The sequence below is a fragment of the Magnolia sinica genome, chromosome 13 (genome assembly GCF_029962835.1).
Source record: "Magnolia sinica isolate HGM2019 chromosome 13, MsV1, whole genome shotgun sequence".
Taxonomy (NCBI): Eukaryota; Viridiplantae; Streptophyta; class Magnoliopsida; order Magnoliales; family Magnoliaceae; genus Magnolia; species Magnolia sinica.
In genome coordinates, this window is record NC_080585.1 from 25,555,897 (window position 1) to 25,574,471 (window position 18,575).

The 18,575-nt window shown below is 38.2% G+C and overlaps 1 protein-coding gene across 3 annotated transcripts in view; it reads left to right on the top strand.

Annotated features, from left to right (window-relative positions):
* Positions 1-18,575, top strand: part of LOC131223310 (uncharacterized) — a 44,607-nt gene that overhangs the window by 2,988 nt on the left and 23,044 nt on the right. The window contains exons 2-5 of one of the 3 annotated variants that reach the window (XM_058218665.1): positions 2,431-2,590; positions 4,687-4,785; positions 7,182-7,295; positions 8,819-8,998. In XM_058218665.1, coding sequence (XP_058074648.1) covers positions 2,431-2,590; positions 4,687-4,785; positions 7,182-7,295; positions 8,819-8,998 — 553 coding nt within the window. The remainder of the gene's footprint in view (positions 1-2,430; positions 2,591-4,686; positions 4,786-7,181; positions 7,296-8,818; positions 8,999-18,575) is intronic. The other 2 variants (XM_058218666.1, XM_058218667.1) reach the window with 2 other exon arrangements.

Sequence of the window (18,575 nt, forward strand, 5' to 3'; positions counted from 1 at the left end):
GGCTAGGAAGGATAAAATTACGAATGATGTTGTAAGAAGCAGCCATGAATAATCCAATCATCTTCCTCATCTAAGCCTTTTCTCAACTAATTGGGGGTGGCAGAGCATATTGAGAACAAGGTATTCCAAAACGGTTACATAATGTTTGTAATGGTGGTTACATAATGGTAATAGTGGTAACCATTACCAAGGTTGGAATGGCTATAACGGCCGTTAAGGAAAAAAATGACCTATAATGGTCTGTAACGGGGATGAAATAAGTTTTTTCCAAAAAAAAAAAAAACCCGTAATGGCCCGTATTGTAACGGTAATGGCAGTGGCTGTTATGGCCACCGTTACCACTATGGAATACCTTGATTGAGAGGTCTTGGTCATGTGCAATGACGAGATGACTTTTGTAAAGAAAAGAACATTGATTAGGATTAAAGGCTTGAAGAGAGGATGAGACGAAGACCTAAAAGCACTTGGATCATGGTGGTCGGAAGGGATATGACGGCTTGCTCAATTAATGAGGATAGTGCTTATGAATGATTAGTGAAACGAAATTCATAGAGTGAATCCAAATACCTGGGAAATGGCAATAATGACGATGACGGCAATGGTGGCGGTGGCGGTAATGGTGATGACTGATGATAGCCAATCCATGGTGGCCTCCAAACTACTTCTTTGGGTCACTGACATGTTGGTCCACTTGTTCAAATTGAAAACCCAAGTATACAGTGCTATCTTTGGGTTTTAAATTCTATAATTCCTCTTTGCATGATGCATAACTCTAGATTTCAAAAAAATCCGTATTCAGTGTTACTAAAATCTTGCCATTATGATTCAAATCCTACATTTTGATTTGCATCCTTGAAACTAGTTTGTAATTTGAGTGTGTGGCTACATTAGGGTCAAAAGTGAGTTGAATTCCAGTCATACAGATAGATCATCATCAAAGCCTGGTCCCAGCTATTTGGTGGTTGCTTATCTTATTTTCCCCATCATATTTGAATATGTATTTTCGTGATTGCTTGGAAGAATCTCTATGGCCATCTGACATCTTTACCCAGGCTAGGGACTGGCTGGCGCATTGCTTTTAGCTGGAGTTTCCAATTAGAGCATTCTAATTAATGAAGAGAAAATGGGAAAAGAAGTTAGTGTATTTTCTAAAAAGGGTGTCCTTTTCCTTTTAATGGTAAAAAAAAAGGGTTTCATGATTTGGAGCATACACCCTCAATATGAATATAAGGAATTAACAATTTGGGAATTTCCACTTTATTTGACTGATAATTGCAATTAATTCGAATAGTTCATCTGAGCACACGTTAGATGACAATAGTGGTAAATAACTTTCCTGGTTGCTAATAAATAGAAGAGTGATAGGAAGATATTGCAGTTAATATGCTATGGGCATGTTTGGGTGGGTGTTACTAAAATGTGTTTGAGTGTGAATTGATTTCTGAAAGAAAAAGGCTAAATACTGATTAGTTGAGACAATGATGATTTGGAGCCAGCTTGACAAAAAAGAGGTAGCCCTCTCAATTAGGAATGCAATTTCCATGGATTCTCAGGTGTTGAAACTTTTGAATGCGGGTGGTCAACGAACATTTCCTTTAGAAACTGGGTTTAGCTGTACTTCCAAATGCAGCCTATATATCCAATGCATGATTATTTGGGTACTCACATGCATTGTTTCTGACTTGTTCCGGGGTATCAGTACCAGTCCATAAACAATGGTGGAACTGGGCAGAAACGGGGCCTCGGATACTTGAAATCCAACCTGTCTGTCAGATGCTTGACCTCAATTGACCTCGGTAACCAAATATCAGCCCAATCCAAAACTGAGGTAGCTACATGCCAAGACCATAGGGAATATGTTGAGTGTGGACGCCTACTGTTGATTTGAATAGAGGGCCCACCTTGTAGTGCATATGGAATCCAGGCCATTCAGATCCTTCACCTAGCCTGGATGAAGGGTCAGGCCATATATCAGGCTGTTTTGCAACTCAGGTGTGATCGGGTGAAAATCAAGGGTGGGTGGTCCTTCCCATCTTGCTCCCTTTTACATGGCTCACCTGAGTGTTCGATCATATTGATTTTTGTTACTTGTGGGTAACATGAACTCACACATCTGATGGACGGATTGGATGTCCTGCATAAATCACATCGGCCCACATCTTCCTGGTACCGGTACCACTGGAGTGCACCTCTCTCTCTCTCTAGACGCGCACACACTTAAACATACATGCATGCGTAATATACATTGACATGAAAATATATTTAAGAAATTTTCTGATAGCAATCCGATTTATGATTTTATTTAATCCTCTTTGGTTTTAGGACATTTCCTAGGTCGATTTGACTTGTTTTCTTCATTGAAGTTGCTGTAACAATTTTTTCCTGCATTTTGGCTAATTTTTCCTTGTTGGGGTTGTTTCCGATGTTCAGTAACGTTGGTGAAGTCATCGAAGCTGCTCTACGTTCTATGAAATGTCCATACCCTCTTCAAGCTCACCAGATTCAAGGCCTTGACTATAAAGGTGCTTATCCCGTCGTACAATGGGTTGTTGCTCGTGTCCTAAAAGTGCGAGCTGAGATGGGGGATGAGGTAACACTATCTTTACTTGCAATGAAGATCATGCTAGTTTGATGATTGGGATACTATATATCTTTGTTCCTTAAATTGCAAGAACTAACTTAAGTAATTTTTGTTTGGAATTCATTGCTGCTACAATCGATGGTAAAGTTTTTGTTTTGTTAATCTATGTAAAAAGTTGCCATATGGGATGAATGATGACTGTCATGCAGGACATACATATTAACAAAACAATCAATGAAGCCTTTACTTGCTTTTATTTAGTTTGTTTTTCTATTGACATCTTTCACTACATCATATAATATCAACTGTGGCAGCATGCACACTTATGGTTCGATAACCACTTTGAGACGTGGGGAGAGCCTCCCAAGAATGAGGAAATATTGGCCTGAATACATCTGAAATAATGAATATGAATATTGTATAATCAGTGTTACAGTGGTTATACCAATAGTTGTATCATGTATCTGTGGGATGTGAAATCGGTCAATCACCTCTTTATGCATTTTACCTATGCAGAGCAGTATGACTTCAATTCTTTGATGTTTTTTCAAGCCAGTTGGGTGATGCCAGCTTCAATAGAGTCTTTCTTTCTTGCATGGTGAGGGGGTGGCTCTAGTGAAAAAGGGAAGAAGTTGTGAAGCTTGTTCTATTGGAACGATATGAGCTATTTGGTTGAAATGGAATGAGAGATGATTGCCTTTCAAAAGAAAAGGAAAAAGAAAAGAGGAATGAGAGATGTTTTTGGAATCAGAGTATTCTGCTGGATATGGCGTTTAGAAGGGCTAAGTTCAACATCATGGAGTATGGGTTGTTTGTTAAGGTCCTTTGTGATTGTTGTTTGGCTTTTTGTCTCATTGGTCCGGCCTTTTTTAATTTTTGGTGTAGATATCTCATCTATGCTCCTTTTAAAAAGTCAGTGATCTTTCCAAAAATAAAAAAGAAAAAAAAGAAAAAAAAGAGAAAAAAATGGATCAGTGTTGCTAAAATCCTACGATTCACGATTACGATTTGAATTGAATCTTAAGCAAAACGATTTGAATCCCACTGCTAAATCCATTTTTATATGAATCTTATGATTTTATAATTTGAATTCTACGATTTATGATTCAAATTATACCTATTTTCTTCTATTTTAAGCTTCACTTGGCTTTCATTTTATGTTTTTAAACTGTTGGGGGCTTTAAGTATCATTTAGAAAAAAAAACCTTAAAAAAATGGATTGTTTAGAAAAGGTAAATTATTATTATTATTTCTTTATAAGAGATTAAATGATATTTTCTCTTCAATGTTAAACCGTGGAGCTTTTTTATTATTATGATTTCTTACTTCTTAATTGGTCGAACCGTCGAAACACCAATTGATGTATGACTTATTTGGAATGCTTTTAATGGATGGTTACGATCATGCTGACTTATATGTATTGTGGAATGATGGTTAGAAATCAAAATATCTTTTTTCGTTGGTCTACAGAATCAAATGCCACTTTTCCAATATGATTCTATATCATGTGGGTGCTGTGAGTTTTACTTGCAACATCTTGGCAATAGGGCACTCAGAAAAGGTCGAGGTTCATGTTATTCCTTGAGGCACTAAAACTTATGTTTTATCAGTCTATGTATGAGAGATTCCAGAATTATTATTTTGGTGGAGTGATAGCAGCAAGAGATATCCTTGGAGTTCTTCTTTGTGACTGAGACGCTCATGATGTGATCATATATTTCCATCTGCTCATTGTGCTCACTGCATTCACCTAAATACAGCTTGGAAGCAGGCTTACTAGCTACTTAGGGAGTTAGAGATCTTCATTGTTAATGGGGACTCAGTTTTCTTTTGAGTTATCCTTGTTAGTGTCTTTTCTTACTTGCGATTGTGATTTTCTCCTTATTATTAAGAAGTATTCTAATTCATTAGAATATGTTCTTAGCGTTTCCAATGATTCAGTGTAACAGCACTCCGTTGTTTTGTGGAATCTGGTATAATTAGTATATTCATGACTTTGAATGCTATTGTGTGTTAACATGGCTGCTATCTCTGCCAGTGTATTTAGTCATTTCATTTCCTTTATTGCTTTCATGAGATGTGAAACATGGGCTCCTTTTGTGCATGAGATTGAAGAGGAGACTAGTAACATACAGCAGCTAGAAAAGGAGTTGGGTCATGCAGAAAATTCAATAAAGATGTTGCGTGCCAGTTTGAATGAACAGGTCAGTGAAAGAAAGACAAACCTCTTATGGGCACAATGTTTCCTAGAGCATATTATTCGATTCATGCTTGTTGTTTCATTATATATTTCCAAATATTGAGTTCTAGACTTCCCCATGGAAATGAAAACTTTTCTCTGTAACTGAACTATTCTTGTATGGTGATTTGGGTTTTTCTCTGGGATTCAAAGAGTTGTTTTGGCATTTATCCGTGAAGGTTAGAAAAAACTCTTTGTTAAAAGAGAGAAGATTGGAAGATTAGAAGGAAAAAGCTTCCCCAAAGAACAGGGAAGGTTTAAGAACACCCTCACAAGCTAAGGAACCAGCTTCCAAATTTCTGGCCCTCCCAACTTGGTAAAGGGCAACCTGATTATTTCCCTAACACCATAATCTTCTCCGTCCAATAAGCTAACTGCCATGGATAGGACCCCTTGGAATTCACTCATCTAATTATATGGAGTAAATCTCTGTCAACAATTATCTCTTCACATGAAGTCTGAAGAGCTCTTTCACACATCCAAACACAAAGTGCTCCAGTCTCCACCTCTGAAGAGTCACACATGACTACCGGTCCTAAGTGCATCCTTCTCAATGAACTAATCCATCCCAAGTAATGCTGCACACTCCTGCTGGACCTGGATTCTTGTAAATTTCATTCGATTGTGATTACTGAATTTGATCTAGCATCCTCCGAATTTATCCCCTTCCTCTTATATAGCTCAGCCTTGAGTTGTTTGGCTTTTAAGAAAAATATCTTCTCTTATCTGTAAGGGTGGCAATGGGCTGGGTAGCCCGTCCGACTCGATGAGCCCAGCCCGGCTCTGGGCTGGGCTTGTGCCTCACATGCATGGCCCAATGAATTTTCGGTTGGGATCAGGCTCAAATCATTTTAGACCGACCCAACTCCGTTCAACCTGGCCTGACCCGACTTTAATTATATGTACATGTATTATATCTTACAAATATGTCATTCTGATCCCCTCAGAGAACCTGTCTATCTTGAATTTAGACCGTTGGTTTCTTTCCTAAAAAAATTATGTTTCTTTATGCATGTGGCCCACCTGATCAACGGATAGATTAGGAAAATTCAAGTGAGAAATAGTTGTTTTTATCAATTATCAGGCCGGTCCAGGAGGGGTTGGGCCCAGGCTGAACCAATTTTTTTTTGCGCTCGGGGCTTTGGCCTGCTGTGTTAGGCCCATGTTGGGCTTGGGCCTTGTGTCTCAAGTCCACGCCTGGCCCATTGCCACCCCTACTTATTTGCGGTGAATCCTTCCCTATCCATGTTAAGATGTTTGTTATTTGGGATTCAAAATTGGGGATGGGAAAGTTGGTTCGTGATGAGCCTGATAAAAGAATTATGACTTATGGTGAGATCCAAAAAGACACGAGGGGCTTTTTCCTTATTTTTTCTTCACTTTGAAGTTATAGTGACCTTGAAGAATTTTTTTTGTGGATTTTTCTGTTGAAAAAGAAGTGGTTCATATGCTCATTTTCCCATCATTTTCCCTGTTTTATTTATTTTTATTTTTTATTTTTTTTACCAATTATAATAATTTTGTATTTTATTACAAAACACAGTCAAATGCTGTGAAGACTATCAGCTATCCTGTGAAGACTATCTAGGCCAGCCTGACTCAACTCAACATTAAGTCAAGTTGGGTTTTAGAACACTGCATCTGTAGACTGTAATATAGAAGAGCAGAAGAACAAGAAGAAGAAAAAGAGAAGAAAAAGAAGAGAAGGTATAGGGGAAGGATATGAGTGGTTAGGGAGAAATCACACTTCATTTATCATTGCTTACTTACAATGTTGCTTAAGTACCCTCAACAAGTAGCGACCCAAGTGACTGAACAAAGAAACAGAAATTAGAACACACTACACACATGTGCTCACTTGCACGTGTACACACTGACACCACCTTTGGTAGTCACCAAATCAAAGGTTTAATGTATATTTTTCTCATTCTTGGAAAGTGGAAACAGCTATGCCATGGGGGAGTATCATATATCCCACATTCCCTCTTGGTTTCATTCTGATAATCTATGTATACTTTTGAACTCTGCTTAGTAGTGGTGTGCCAGTTGGTCAGCCAGAGTGAAGGAGGTTTTGATGTCAGGTGGGCAGCCAGTCATCAAACTCCTGCCAAGCAATGATGAAAATTCATTTCAAGTCGGCTTGTTTACCTACCAAGGTTGGGGCCTTAGATAGGTTTCATTGACAAAATAGGGATCATAAAGGCAACCCTAATGAGCTGGGACAAGGCTAAGACAATGATGATGAATTTTGAACTATTTTGGCTTTTGAACTGTGGGGTTGCCATGCTTTGATTAATTCATTTACCCTTTTGGTTGGTTGATCATGACCTTCCTCATCTTGCTGCATGTGCTGTGAACCAGGAAAGGAAGAAGGCTGATGTTCTCAATGAGATACAACATCTGAACCAGGAAATTGATAAAAAGGGCGCTAATAATGTGGTGCAAAGTTTGATATCACTGTTGGCATTGTTGAAGGTAGATAATGTAGAACTAGCAGTTCTAATATCCTCCACTTGTGATGCAGTTTTTCATTTGTAGTTAGATTTTTTTCTTACTTTTTTAATGCGGGCTGTTCTTATTTGTGAGTAGGTGTACTGGTCAAGATGTGGGTTTCTTTCTGTAGTTTACAATTCATAGATATGCGGGTATAATGGTGTATTATCTTTCTTACAGAAACTAAGCTACAGTTAAGGACATGAAAATTGTCATCGAATAAAATAAGAAAACTTCGACCTAAGGCTGCTTTGTGTCACCACAGTAATCCTCCCACTCCACTTCTGGATGGGGTGCAATCCCAATTTATTAATTTTTTTTTTCTCTACGTTTCTTTTCCCAATTGTTGAAGATATTGTAAAAGGCTACTGCTTGTCTTTAGGAAGAAGATTGCTATTTTCGCAGAAAATGATAAAAGCATTAAGCATACAAAATAGTCTGAAATATATGTGAATTATTTATCTGGATCTCCCACACACGCACCCACACAGGTGGAGGAAGATGCCAATAATGCCCTGGTATTTAGTTTTTTCTGAGTGAGTAGCTACACAAAGCATTGAATGACCTGACCAAACAAGCATTCATGGTAAACTATCTCCCTCAACCAGTAATTTCAAGTTGGTGTCAATTAAAATTAAGCTAGGAATCCTGCTTTTATATATATATATACAGAAACGCTCACCTGCGAACCAGTTCGTATGTACTACATATGAACTTTTTTAAGAACTCATCATATCTGATGATTCTCGCAAATCTGAACGGTCCACATGAAGCAGAACCTCATGAAACCTCCTGGTACAAATTTTTACTTTGATCCAAAACTTCGGTGGGCCATGAAAAATGCAAACATTTTTTTTTCCTTGATTTGAATTTCTCTTTGCTATGGCCCACCAGAATCTTATATCAGAGTGAAAGTTCACCCCCTAAGGTTTCATGGGATTCCGCATCTTATGGACTGTTCAGATTCAACACCCATGACAGGTGTGCAAAGGTGCGCATGTGCGTAGGTGCGTAGGTGAGCATGCCTCTATATATATATATATAAATTTTTAATTTTTAATTTTCTTTATATAAATAACAGCCTTCTTTGCGATGCTTTTGCATTTATTTCTGTTGCAATCTTGACTGTTAAACATGTTTGACTGTGAAAAGTTATTTATCGTGATTTCAGCTAATGGAGATAACTTTGTTGTTATTAGTATCAAAAGATGCAAAGTGTAAAGGAGCAACTGTTATTTACTGCCAACAATATCCATTGTGTTGTATCTTTGTAACCCTTGCACATGGTTTTCTACCTTGTATGCAATGCACAACTGGAACGTATCTTTTACAGAAAATACTGTTCTTTTTGTTCTGTGGTACAAAAGGGGAAAAATGCTGAGAAGGGTATCTACCACTGTATCTGATGATTTTAGGTGATTAGATAATTGAAAGCCATGTTTGCTTATATGGTTGTTGTGCATTTTAATTGAGTGGCTTACTGTTTTTTTCGGAAAATGTTCCAGACACTAGAAAGGAAAGAATCTGATTTTCGGTCCTACTGCAAACAAAAACGTTCCGATATGCAAGCTGAGGTGGTTGAGCTGGAGAAGAACTTATCACATAGCAGTGAGCGCGAAAGCCACACCATTGATTTTGATCATTCTCTCCGTGGCTTGCTGGAAAAGTTAAATTCAGCAAAGAGTGTAAGATTCTGCTGCTTCTCATGTGGATTTTTTCTATTGGAAAAACACTTCCAACCTCTGACGTTTTTTTTTTTTTTTTTGTACTCTTTGCAAAATCAAATTCTGTAGTGTGCTTAAAAGTCTTGTTAAAATGGTTTTAGCTTCATGTGTCTGCTCATTCATGATTACCTTTCTCATTTTGGCATATTTCTGTATTCTTTCCAGAGACATTTTCACAAATCTAGTTAATAAGGGTGCATTTAAGTGTACCACCAAGCCTTGATTGGTGGGCTCTGGTGGCATATCCATGTGTTAGTCGTTTGGGTAATTTCATAACCTGCATATAATAGGTTTCCTTTTTTCCCACTTTTTATTCTCCAAATTGTAGGGTATGAATGGGTTCTGTATGTACCTTGTGATTTGGCACTAGTGCTTCCCGTCTGCCTAGGGCACTTCGAATGCCCAGACATAGGTATTTCAAAAATAAAAATAAAATAAAATGTATCTTTTTTTCTTTTCAAATGCAAATAGTTTATCCCACATCAGACAGAGAAGGAAAAAGTAGTGCTTATAAAGCATTCCTCTGTATATCCTTTTGAATTGGTGTAATTTTATGTGCAAGACCGTATGCTCGCATGAGGCCGGCCCAGAAACTAGTTAACTGGGCATGTGTGCACGGCACTCACGCGAGGAGGGGAGGGATCTGATCCCTGGTAGGCTTGATCGGGTCCCTTTCTTTGAGTCTTGATTGTCTTGGTTTTGCAAATTATTTATTTATATATTTAAAACCGTTGGATGTGTCCACACATTTCTGTCGTGTGAAACATCCACTCCTCAAAACATATGGGTGTTACACCCTTTGTAGTCCTTTTGTTTTCATAATGGCCAAACGATTTTGAATGGCTATTAAATCCGTAACAGTTGAGCGTTACGTTATAATCTCTTTAGAAAAACCTTCGCCAGGCTCTTCTTTCCAGCACCAGAAGCCCTGTTCTCATATTCTCTCTCCCCCTCTGCTCTGCGTCCAGTCTCTTCTTTTTGGCAATATGAAGGTGGTCTTTCAGGTTTGGATTTTACCACTGCTTGTATATGCCGTGGAAATCTGTCAGCTAGGGTGATTATATTGTGGGGGTAGCGTGTTGGAGCCTTTTGGACCACGTCAACTTACAGAGAGGCATGGATTATCTCAAAGAAAACAACTTAGTTTGTGCCTCGTCCTAGCAATAATCTCAAAGTTCTACCGTGCAATTGTTGTCGCTCATGATCTACAAATGTGGGGTTCCATTACATTGATTTTTTTTTGCTTATTTCCCATACCATTCTTTAAGAACTAACAAGTTTGAGAGATTAGCCTTATGGCTACAGATAATACGAATGACAAATCTGTTCGCCGTGAGGTGTTTGATAGTCAACACTTCAAGCGGTGGAAACAAAAGTTTCCTTTTATTTGACCACCCTCCCCCTCCCTCCCCCCCCCCCCCCCCCAAAAGTTGCATACGTAATCGGCCATTTAAAATCAATGGATGTCCTTGAACCATAGTTATTTGTGGTTTAACAAAAATGTGATGAAGATGATTACCTATGCAACAATTACATACTAAGTGCAATGTCGAACCAGTTTTTATGAACTGTACTGTGACTATGTAATTGCTGCTGAAATCTGGAAAACCCTAGAGAAAAAGTACAAAACTAAAGAGGGAGGCGTGAAGAAATACGCTGCCAGTAAACATTGCCGCCATCTTGCAAAGATTTCAAAAGTTCTTTATGGCATAAAATAAAAGAATTGTTGATGGAACAATTGGTTATTCGTCTTCGAATTGAGAAAGAGGCAACACTTCAAGATAAAATGGAAGACAATAAGGAAGATGTATTTAAGAGTCTCTTAGTAAATGAGAAGCATAACAAGAACCAACACAGAAAAACTCAATAATCATAAGCAAAACCTGAATAATCAATTTAAAAAGAAATCCAAGTCCAATAATAAGAACTAGAAAACTGGCGACCAAAATAAATAGATTAGTTACTTTGTTTGTGGGAAATTCGGCCATTTGCAAGAGTGCTATAAATGTTAAAAAAAGAAGAAGCCTGCACCTCAAGCAAATCTGACCAAAGAACCTAATATCATGATTGTGGTCATTGAGATCAACATGGTTCGTATGGAACCATGTGACGGTTGGTGGATTGACATGGGTGCTAACACGTGTTACGATCACAAATGGTTCAAGAGTTATGAGGAAGTTCCTTTGGAAAGAAAGGTTTGAGTGGGGAATGCTGTCACCACGAACGTGATAGGATAAGGAAAGGTTGAAATAGCATACACCTCTGGGAAGTCCATTACTCTAGTCAATATTGTTCATGTTCTAGACATGCACAAGAACCTTATCTTGGGTTATCTTTTGAACAAAGTAGGTTTAAACAGGTTATTGAGTTTGATCAAATTGTAATAACAAACAATGGATCCTTCGTTGGTAATGGTTATGCTGATCATGCTCATGGAATGTTCAAATTAAATGTGGAATCGAATAGAACTTCTTCCTTTGCTTACATGGTGTTTGCTATCTCATTATGGCATGGTAAACTAGGACATGTGAATGCCAAATTGTTTAGAAGTATGGCTACCCGTGGTATAATTTCTAACTAAGAAAACGATAAATTTGAAAAGTATGAGTTATGTTCACAATCCAAAGTATGCAAAAAACCTTTTCTTAGTGTCAAAATGAATTCTTACTAGGACTAATACATTGAGATGTGATCTTAGGGAAAATCAGTGTTTTAAATAACGTGTAGCTTATAGCGTAGCGTTTGGCCCTCTATAGCGTGTAATGTAAGCTACACAATCCTTAATATCTTTAATTAAAATAATGGAACATATGATAAAAGTTACAAAATGCATAATTTCTATGAGTTTTTGACTATGAATCCCGATCATCAACCACTTATTTCCATGCAAAATCCCTCTCTTTGCCTTTAGACACTTAGTATGACTTCTTTTTTATTTATTGAAACATCACAAATTCATGATATAGACCACAATTTGGATGGTCCAGATTGATCTAAGTGCTCTATCTACGATATGGATTATGGACCACAATTTGGGTGGTCCGGATTAGTTTAATGTAGTGCCATGTGTCATAGGTATAAGTCATCACCATTTTAAAAGAGGTGTTTAACTAACATAGAAAAAACACTTGAAAAATGAAATTTCAGGTAGCTTACGCTATCCACGCTATGTTACATGCAGCGTAGCTTACGCTACATACCCTATAGCTTACGCTACTAGGGATTATGCTACATGCATACGCTACGTAGCGTTTTCGCTATGCTACACGCTACGCTACAACACTACTGAAAACACCGGGGAAAATCTTATAATAGGAGGTAATAAATACTTTTTATAGATGACTATTCCAGATATGCACATATGTACTCAATCTTGTCGAATCACATATGGGATGCACAATCACACATGCGACTGCATTTAAAAACAATTTTTTTTTTTGAAAAAAAGAATCAAAAAATATTGAAAAAAAAAATTGTAAAAAAATATAAGAAAAAGGGTAACTTTTATTTTATTTTTGTTTTTTGAAAAAAAAAATGAAAAAAATTTATAAGAAAAAGGGTAACTTTTCTAAGCTAATAGATAACTAATTTTACATATTTAAAGTATATTTGAGAGAAATAAAATGAATTAAACATCAAGTGCTTGAATCTTGATCTTCCAACTTGAGAGAGAGAGAGAGAGAGAGAGAGAGAGAGAGAGAGAGACCACTTGGAAGTAGGAAATGTAAGAGAGAGAGATTAAGTTAAGACCACTTGGAATTAAGAAATGTAAGAGGAGGAGAGTAAGAGAGTTTTGAAGTGAGAATATCGCAAATGGGGGAGGTTTGGAAGCCTTTTTATAGACAAAAGTTATTATTATTTTTTTTTACAAAAAATAATAATTAATGTGCTAACCGTTGGCCAATATGCGATCACGTATGCTGTATGCGATCATATATTTTTACATATGCCACATATGTGATCACATATGTTGTGGGTAATAATGAACCCGCCAATGAGGTAAGGTTAGGTCGGACATCCGTGTGTGCCATGAGGCCGGTCAGTGATCGATACGGCAAAGAGTTCAACCTCAACCCCAATCCGAATAGGAAAAGAGATCGACCACGGTCATCCTACAGTCTTCGGAGGCCGGTCGGCTGAGCGCTAAACTACCCGACACCAAAATAAGCTCGGCAACAACTCGACAAAGGAACCCAGAACGGTCGAGCCTTTCCTTGGAATGACTCCCCACCTCGGCCTCCTCTGTTAGTTCCGACCTGAATCTAACCATTCAGGTCTTACCAAACTCACCTATCTGAGAATCTAGGTAGACAATTGTTCGATTGTCAAAGATCTCCAAAGGAGATCTCGGAAGATCAGCACGATACGCCAGGGATCCGAATCCCACTACAATATGCTCCTACTAAATAAGGAATATCCCTCTACGCCACCGCCTCTCCTCTCTTATAAATAGGAGCATCCCTAATGGTGAAAGGTACGCACAATCCTCCACTCACAAACCCTACGTTCGACTAGACCTAGCTTGCCTACCTGACTTTGATCGGAGGATCCCCTGGAGCAGCCAAGGTCTCCATTCTTGTCCCCTTTTACAGGTCTCAAGTGGTCTAGGAAGGACGTGTAGATTTCTGCATCAACAACATATGTGTCAGATTGCATATGCCATGATCGTATATCCATGCACATATGTAGTTGCACATAACAACAATAATGTACTTATTAAAATATAAGGATAGAGCGATTTCAAAATTCACAGCTTTAAAAAATGAAGTAGAAAGTCAATTAAATAGAAAAAATCAAAGCCCTTAGAAGTGATTGAGGTGGTGAATACCATGGTGTGCCATAAAGGCCGTTACGTAAAGGTAACGGTGGCAACCGTTACACGTTACGGGGTCGTAACGGCTGTAACAGCTGTTATGAGAAAAATGACCCGTAATAAAGGCCATAATAGCCCCGTAATAGACCATTACGGGATATATATAGGTTTTTCATACTTTTTAATCAATATTACGGGGCAGATACAAGTTTTTCGGGGTTTTTTTTTTTTAAAAATAAAAATAAAATAAAAAAGAGAGACCATAATGGCTGTTATGGGGCCGTAACAACCTTTATGCCTTGTATCGTAAAGGTAACGGTCGTGGCCGTTACGGCCACTGTTACCATTACGGAACACCTTGGAATACACCTCTAAGGACTTTGATAACTTTTGTGAATCTAATGGAATAATTTGTGAAGTAATTGCTCTCTACACTCCTCAACAAAATGGGGGGTAGCATAACATAAAAATATGATTCTAATTTACATGGTGAATGCTATACTACTAAGCTTAGGTCTTCCTTTTAGTTTTTGGGGAGAAGCTCTTTATTTTGCCTGTTACATTTTTAATAGTGTCTACAACCAAATTTAAGATAATACCTCATGAATTGTAGAAAGGCAGAAAAACCTAATATAAGTTATCTTAGGTTAGGGGTTGTCTTGCCTAGGTTAGGCTAATAAATCCTAAAAGATCTAACTTAGGAGCTAGAACTTCAAACCGTGTACTTGTAGCGTATGTATCTCATAACAAGGCATATAGATTTCTAGATATTGGTGCATATATTTTAATTGAATACAGAGATGCAGAGTTCTATGAAAACACATTTCCTTATAAATCAAGGAATGGTGGGAGTCAATCTAGTGGGGGTCCCTTTGTAAAACTAAACGAGTCTTCTAGCTTAAATCCTATAGACTTAAAAGAACCTGGGCGTCTTCTAGCTTAAATCCTATAGACTTAAAAGAACCTGGGCCTGAACCTAAAATGAGGAGAAGTAAATGGCATAGGATTGTTTAGGACTACAATCCTGATTTTCATGTATTTTTAGCTCAATTTGAAGGTGACCTTGTGACATTTGAGAAGGTTGTCCTCTCATGATGCTATCTTCTAGAAAGTAGTTATTGATGAGATAGAGTCCATTAGGACTAATAGCACGTGCAAATTAATTACCCCCTGGGATAAAAACCTTAGGTTGTAAATAGATATTAAAAAAGAAACATCGAGCTGATGGCTCAATTGAGAAACATAAGGCTAGATTAGTAGCCGGGTTTAAGCAAAAACATGTTAATCACTTTGATACATATTCCCTTGTTTAAGTTGGTGCAACTTTACGCACAAGCTCGTACGTGCATGCGAGGCTGGCTTGGTGGAAAAAATGATCCAGAAAGCATGGATTTGGCTCCTCGAAGGCTTGATCAGGTCCCTTTCTATGAGTCTTGATTGACCTGGTTTTACAAATTAATTGTTATTTAAAATAAAATAAAAATAAAAATCATTGTATGTGGCCATATGTTTCCGTCATGTGAAACATCCACCACTCTTTTTTTTGAAAGGCAAGAAGATATCATTAAAACAGAAGTGAAAAACAAAAAAAGAGAAAACGCAAACAAAAGAGGGGCTGCTGAGGAGGCAGACCGCCATTACACCCCTAAAAATAAAAAATCCTGGCTTAAAAGATCCTTGACATTAGAGGACCACTCAATCATAAGACGCTTGGCCCTTGAAGCTACAGTCCCGGTCGGCGAGGAGTAATTCTTGAAACATCTGTTATTCCTTTCTCCCCAAATTGACCAGCAGACAACACGAATAGACATCCTCCAAATGACTGTCTTCACCTTTCCTAGATGAACACCCTGCCACGCTTGAAGGAATTGAGTAACTTCACCTGGGAAACACCAAAAAAGATTAAAGCTGCTCAAGATGTCAGCCCAAATGGCTTGGGCGGAGCAACAGTGCAGCAGCAGATGATCGATAGTCTCTTCGGATTGCATGCAGCATAAGCAAATATTGGGGATGATCATCCCTCTCTTCCTCAGATTGTCTACCGTTAATATTTTCTTTTTCCCTACTAGCCATCCAAAGGCAACGATTTTGGGAGGAGCAGCATAATTCCACAGGAAAGAAAGATTTGGCTTAGGATCAGCCTGTTGAAAGTGAATGTGGTTGTAAAGGGATCGAACAGAGAAGAAGGAAGATTTGTTTGGTTTCCAGAAAATGTTATCATCCGACGAAATCGAGTGGGCTGTAGAGTAGAGAGTTTGAAGGCGATCAGTAAACTCTGGGATCTCCCAATCCTGAAGCGCTCTTCTGCACGTAACATTCTAGACGATTTGCCCACCAACTTCAGAATAGTGATTAGCGACGAAAGATTTTTTGGAAGAGGCAATGTGGTAGGATGTGGGGAATCTGATTTTAAGCGGGTGATCTCCGATCCATGTGTCTTCCCAAAAATGAATTTTGGCACCGTTGCCAAGCACAAAACCAACATTAGGAAGAACTTTCCGTTCCATTTTCATGATTCCCTGGCAGATATAAGAAACTTTATGTGAAGGAAAATGTTTAACCCACCAGCCCCCAGTGGATGTGCCGTACTTTCCTTTGATTATGGAGCTCCATAGACTGTCTTGATCTGCCGCTATACGCCAAATCCATTTTCCAAGAAGAGCTTGATTCATAACTTTCAAATCTTTAACTCCCGCACCCCCATCTGCCAACCGAAGGCATACCTCTGACAATTTTAAAAGGTGAAACTTTTTCCGAACTTCCTTACCTTGCCATAAGAAATCCCGCCTCGCTTTATCAATAGCTTCTCTAACTAGGGTCGGACAAATGAGGAGTGACGTGAAGTAAATCGGAAGACTGGAGAGGGCAGATTTTATCAGTGTTAGACGACCGCCTAAGGAGAGGTATCGACTCTTCCATCTAGACAGGTATGATTGAACTCTAAAAATCACTTTGTCCCAAATGGATATTGGGGGATGACCAGGACAAAGTGGTAAGCCGACAAAATAAGACGGCAACGAATCTGCAGCACAGCCGAATAATTGGGCAAAACTTTCGACTTCCGATCTTTCCATGTTTACTCCGAAAATTTTGGATTTAGCCAAATTCACCTTTAAACCGGAAATAGCTTGGAAGCAACGGATAGAAGTTCGAAGATTGGCCACCTTCTCGACTGAGGCTTCAGAAAAAATTAGAGAATCATCAGCATACTGTATGTGTGTGATAGGCCTTGGCATCCCTTTGATGTGAATCCCTTGAAGAATGCCCTCATCTTGCCCTCTTTGAAGCATTTTGGACAAAGCCTCGCCTACCATGAGAAATAAGAAGGGACAGAGAGGATCTCCCTGTCTCAAACCTCTAGAACTTTTGAAGAATCCTTTTGGGGAGCCGTTTAATAGTATGGAAAAGTAGACATCCACCACTCTTTTTAGTCCTTTTGTTTCATAACGAGTAGACATTTTGAATGGTTATTAATTCGCAATGGTTGAGTGTTATGTTACAATCTCTTTATAAGAACCTTCTCTAGGTTCTTTTTTCTAGCACCAGTGGCCCCATTCTCTTGCTCTCTTTCTTCCCCTATGCTCCGTATCTAGTCTCTTTTCCTTTCAACAATATGAAGGTGATCTTTGGTGTTGGGATTTTACCACTACCTATGCATGATGTGGAAATCCGTTAGCTGGGGCGATTGTATCGTAGGTATAGCTCATAGTCTCAGCAGGGCTTCACACAGGCTCATACACGCACTCACACACTCCCCTTTAAGTTGAGGCATAGATATCAATCATTCACAGCTTACCAAAAACACGCCGTTCAACTTCCACATTAAGATTGTTATTGAAGATATCTACTAATTGCGCAGAAGATGGAACAAAAGGAGTGGAAATAACGCCAGCTGCAACTTTCTCACGAATAAAGTGACAATTAGCTTCAATATATTTTGTTTGCTCATGAAAAACTAGATTGGAAGCTATGTGAATGTCAACCTAATTGTCACAATACATTGTCATAGGGGTCTCCACAAGAAAACCCAATTTTGTAACAAAGCTTTTCAACCACTTAAGTTCACATAACGTATTTACCATAGCATTATACTTTGCCTTGGCATTGGACTGAGCAACAACTGTTTGCTTCTTAGTCTTCCAGGTAACCAAATTACTGTTGAAAAAAATACAATAGCCTATTATAGATCGTCGATCATCTAGTGAACTTGCTCATTTTGCATTAGAGTATCAATATTCACTATAAAATTGATTTTCGACCCAATTATGAAACACTTTGAAAATGGAGCTAACATCATCTCTAATTTTCATCAAATAAATCTATGTCATATGAGAAGCATACGAGGCAATATATTTAAATCCATTGGAAACAATGGGGAATTGGACCCCATATATTCAAATAAACCAAATAAAAAAAATTCTACTAGACTGTTTTTTCTACAATGAGGATAAACATACTTATAGTGTTTGGCTAGAATACAAGCCTCACACTAAGTCCTTGATATCACTAGATTCAACTGACAGAGGTAACAAAGACTGTAAGACTAGACTCGAGGGATGACCAAATTGACAATTCTAGATATAAGGATCTTCCTTGACACTAAGACACTCATTAATATGAACGAAGAATGGATAATCCATACTTCTCATGTCCACCACCAAGCAACTTCTTCGTCCTCAGATCTCGAAAGACACAATCATCAGGATAAAAGGTCATAATACAATT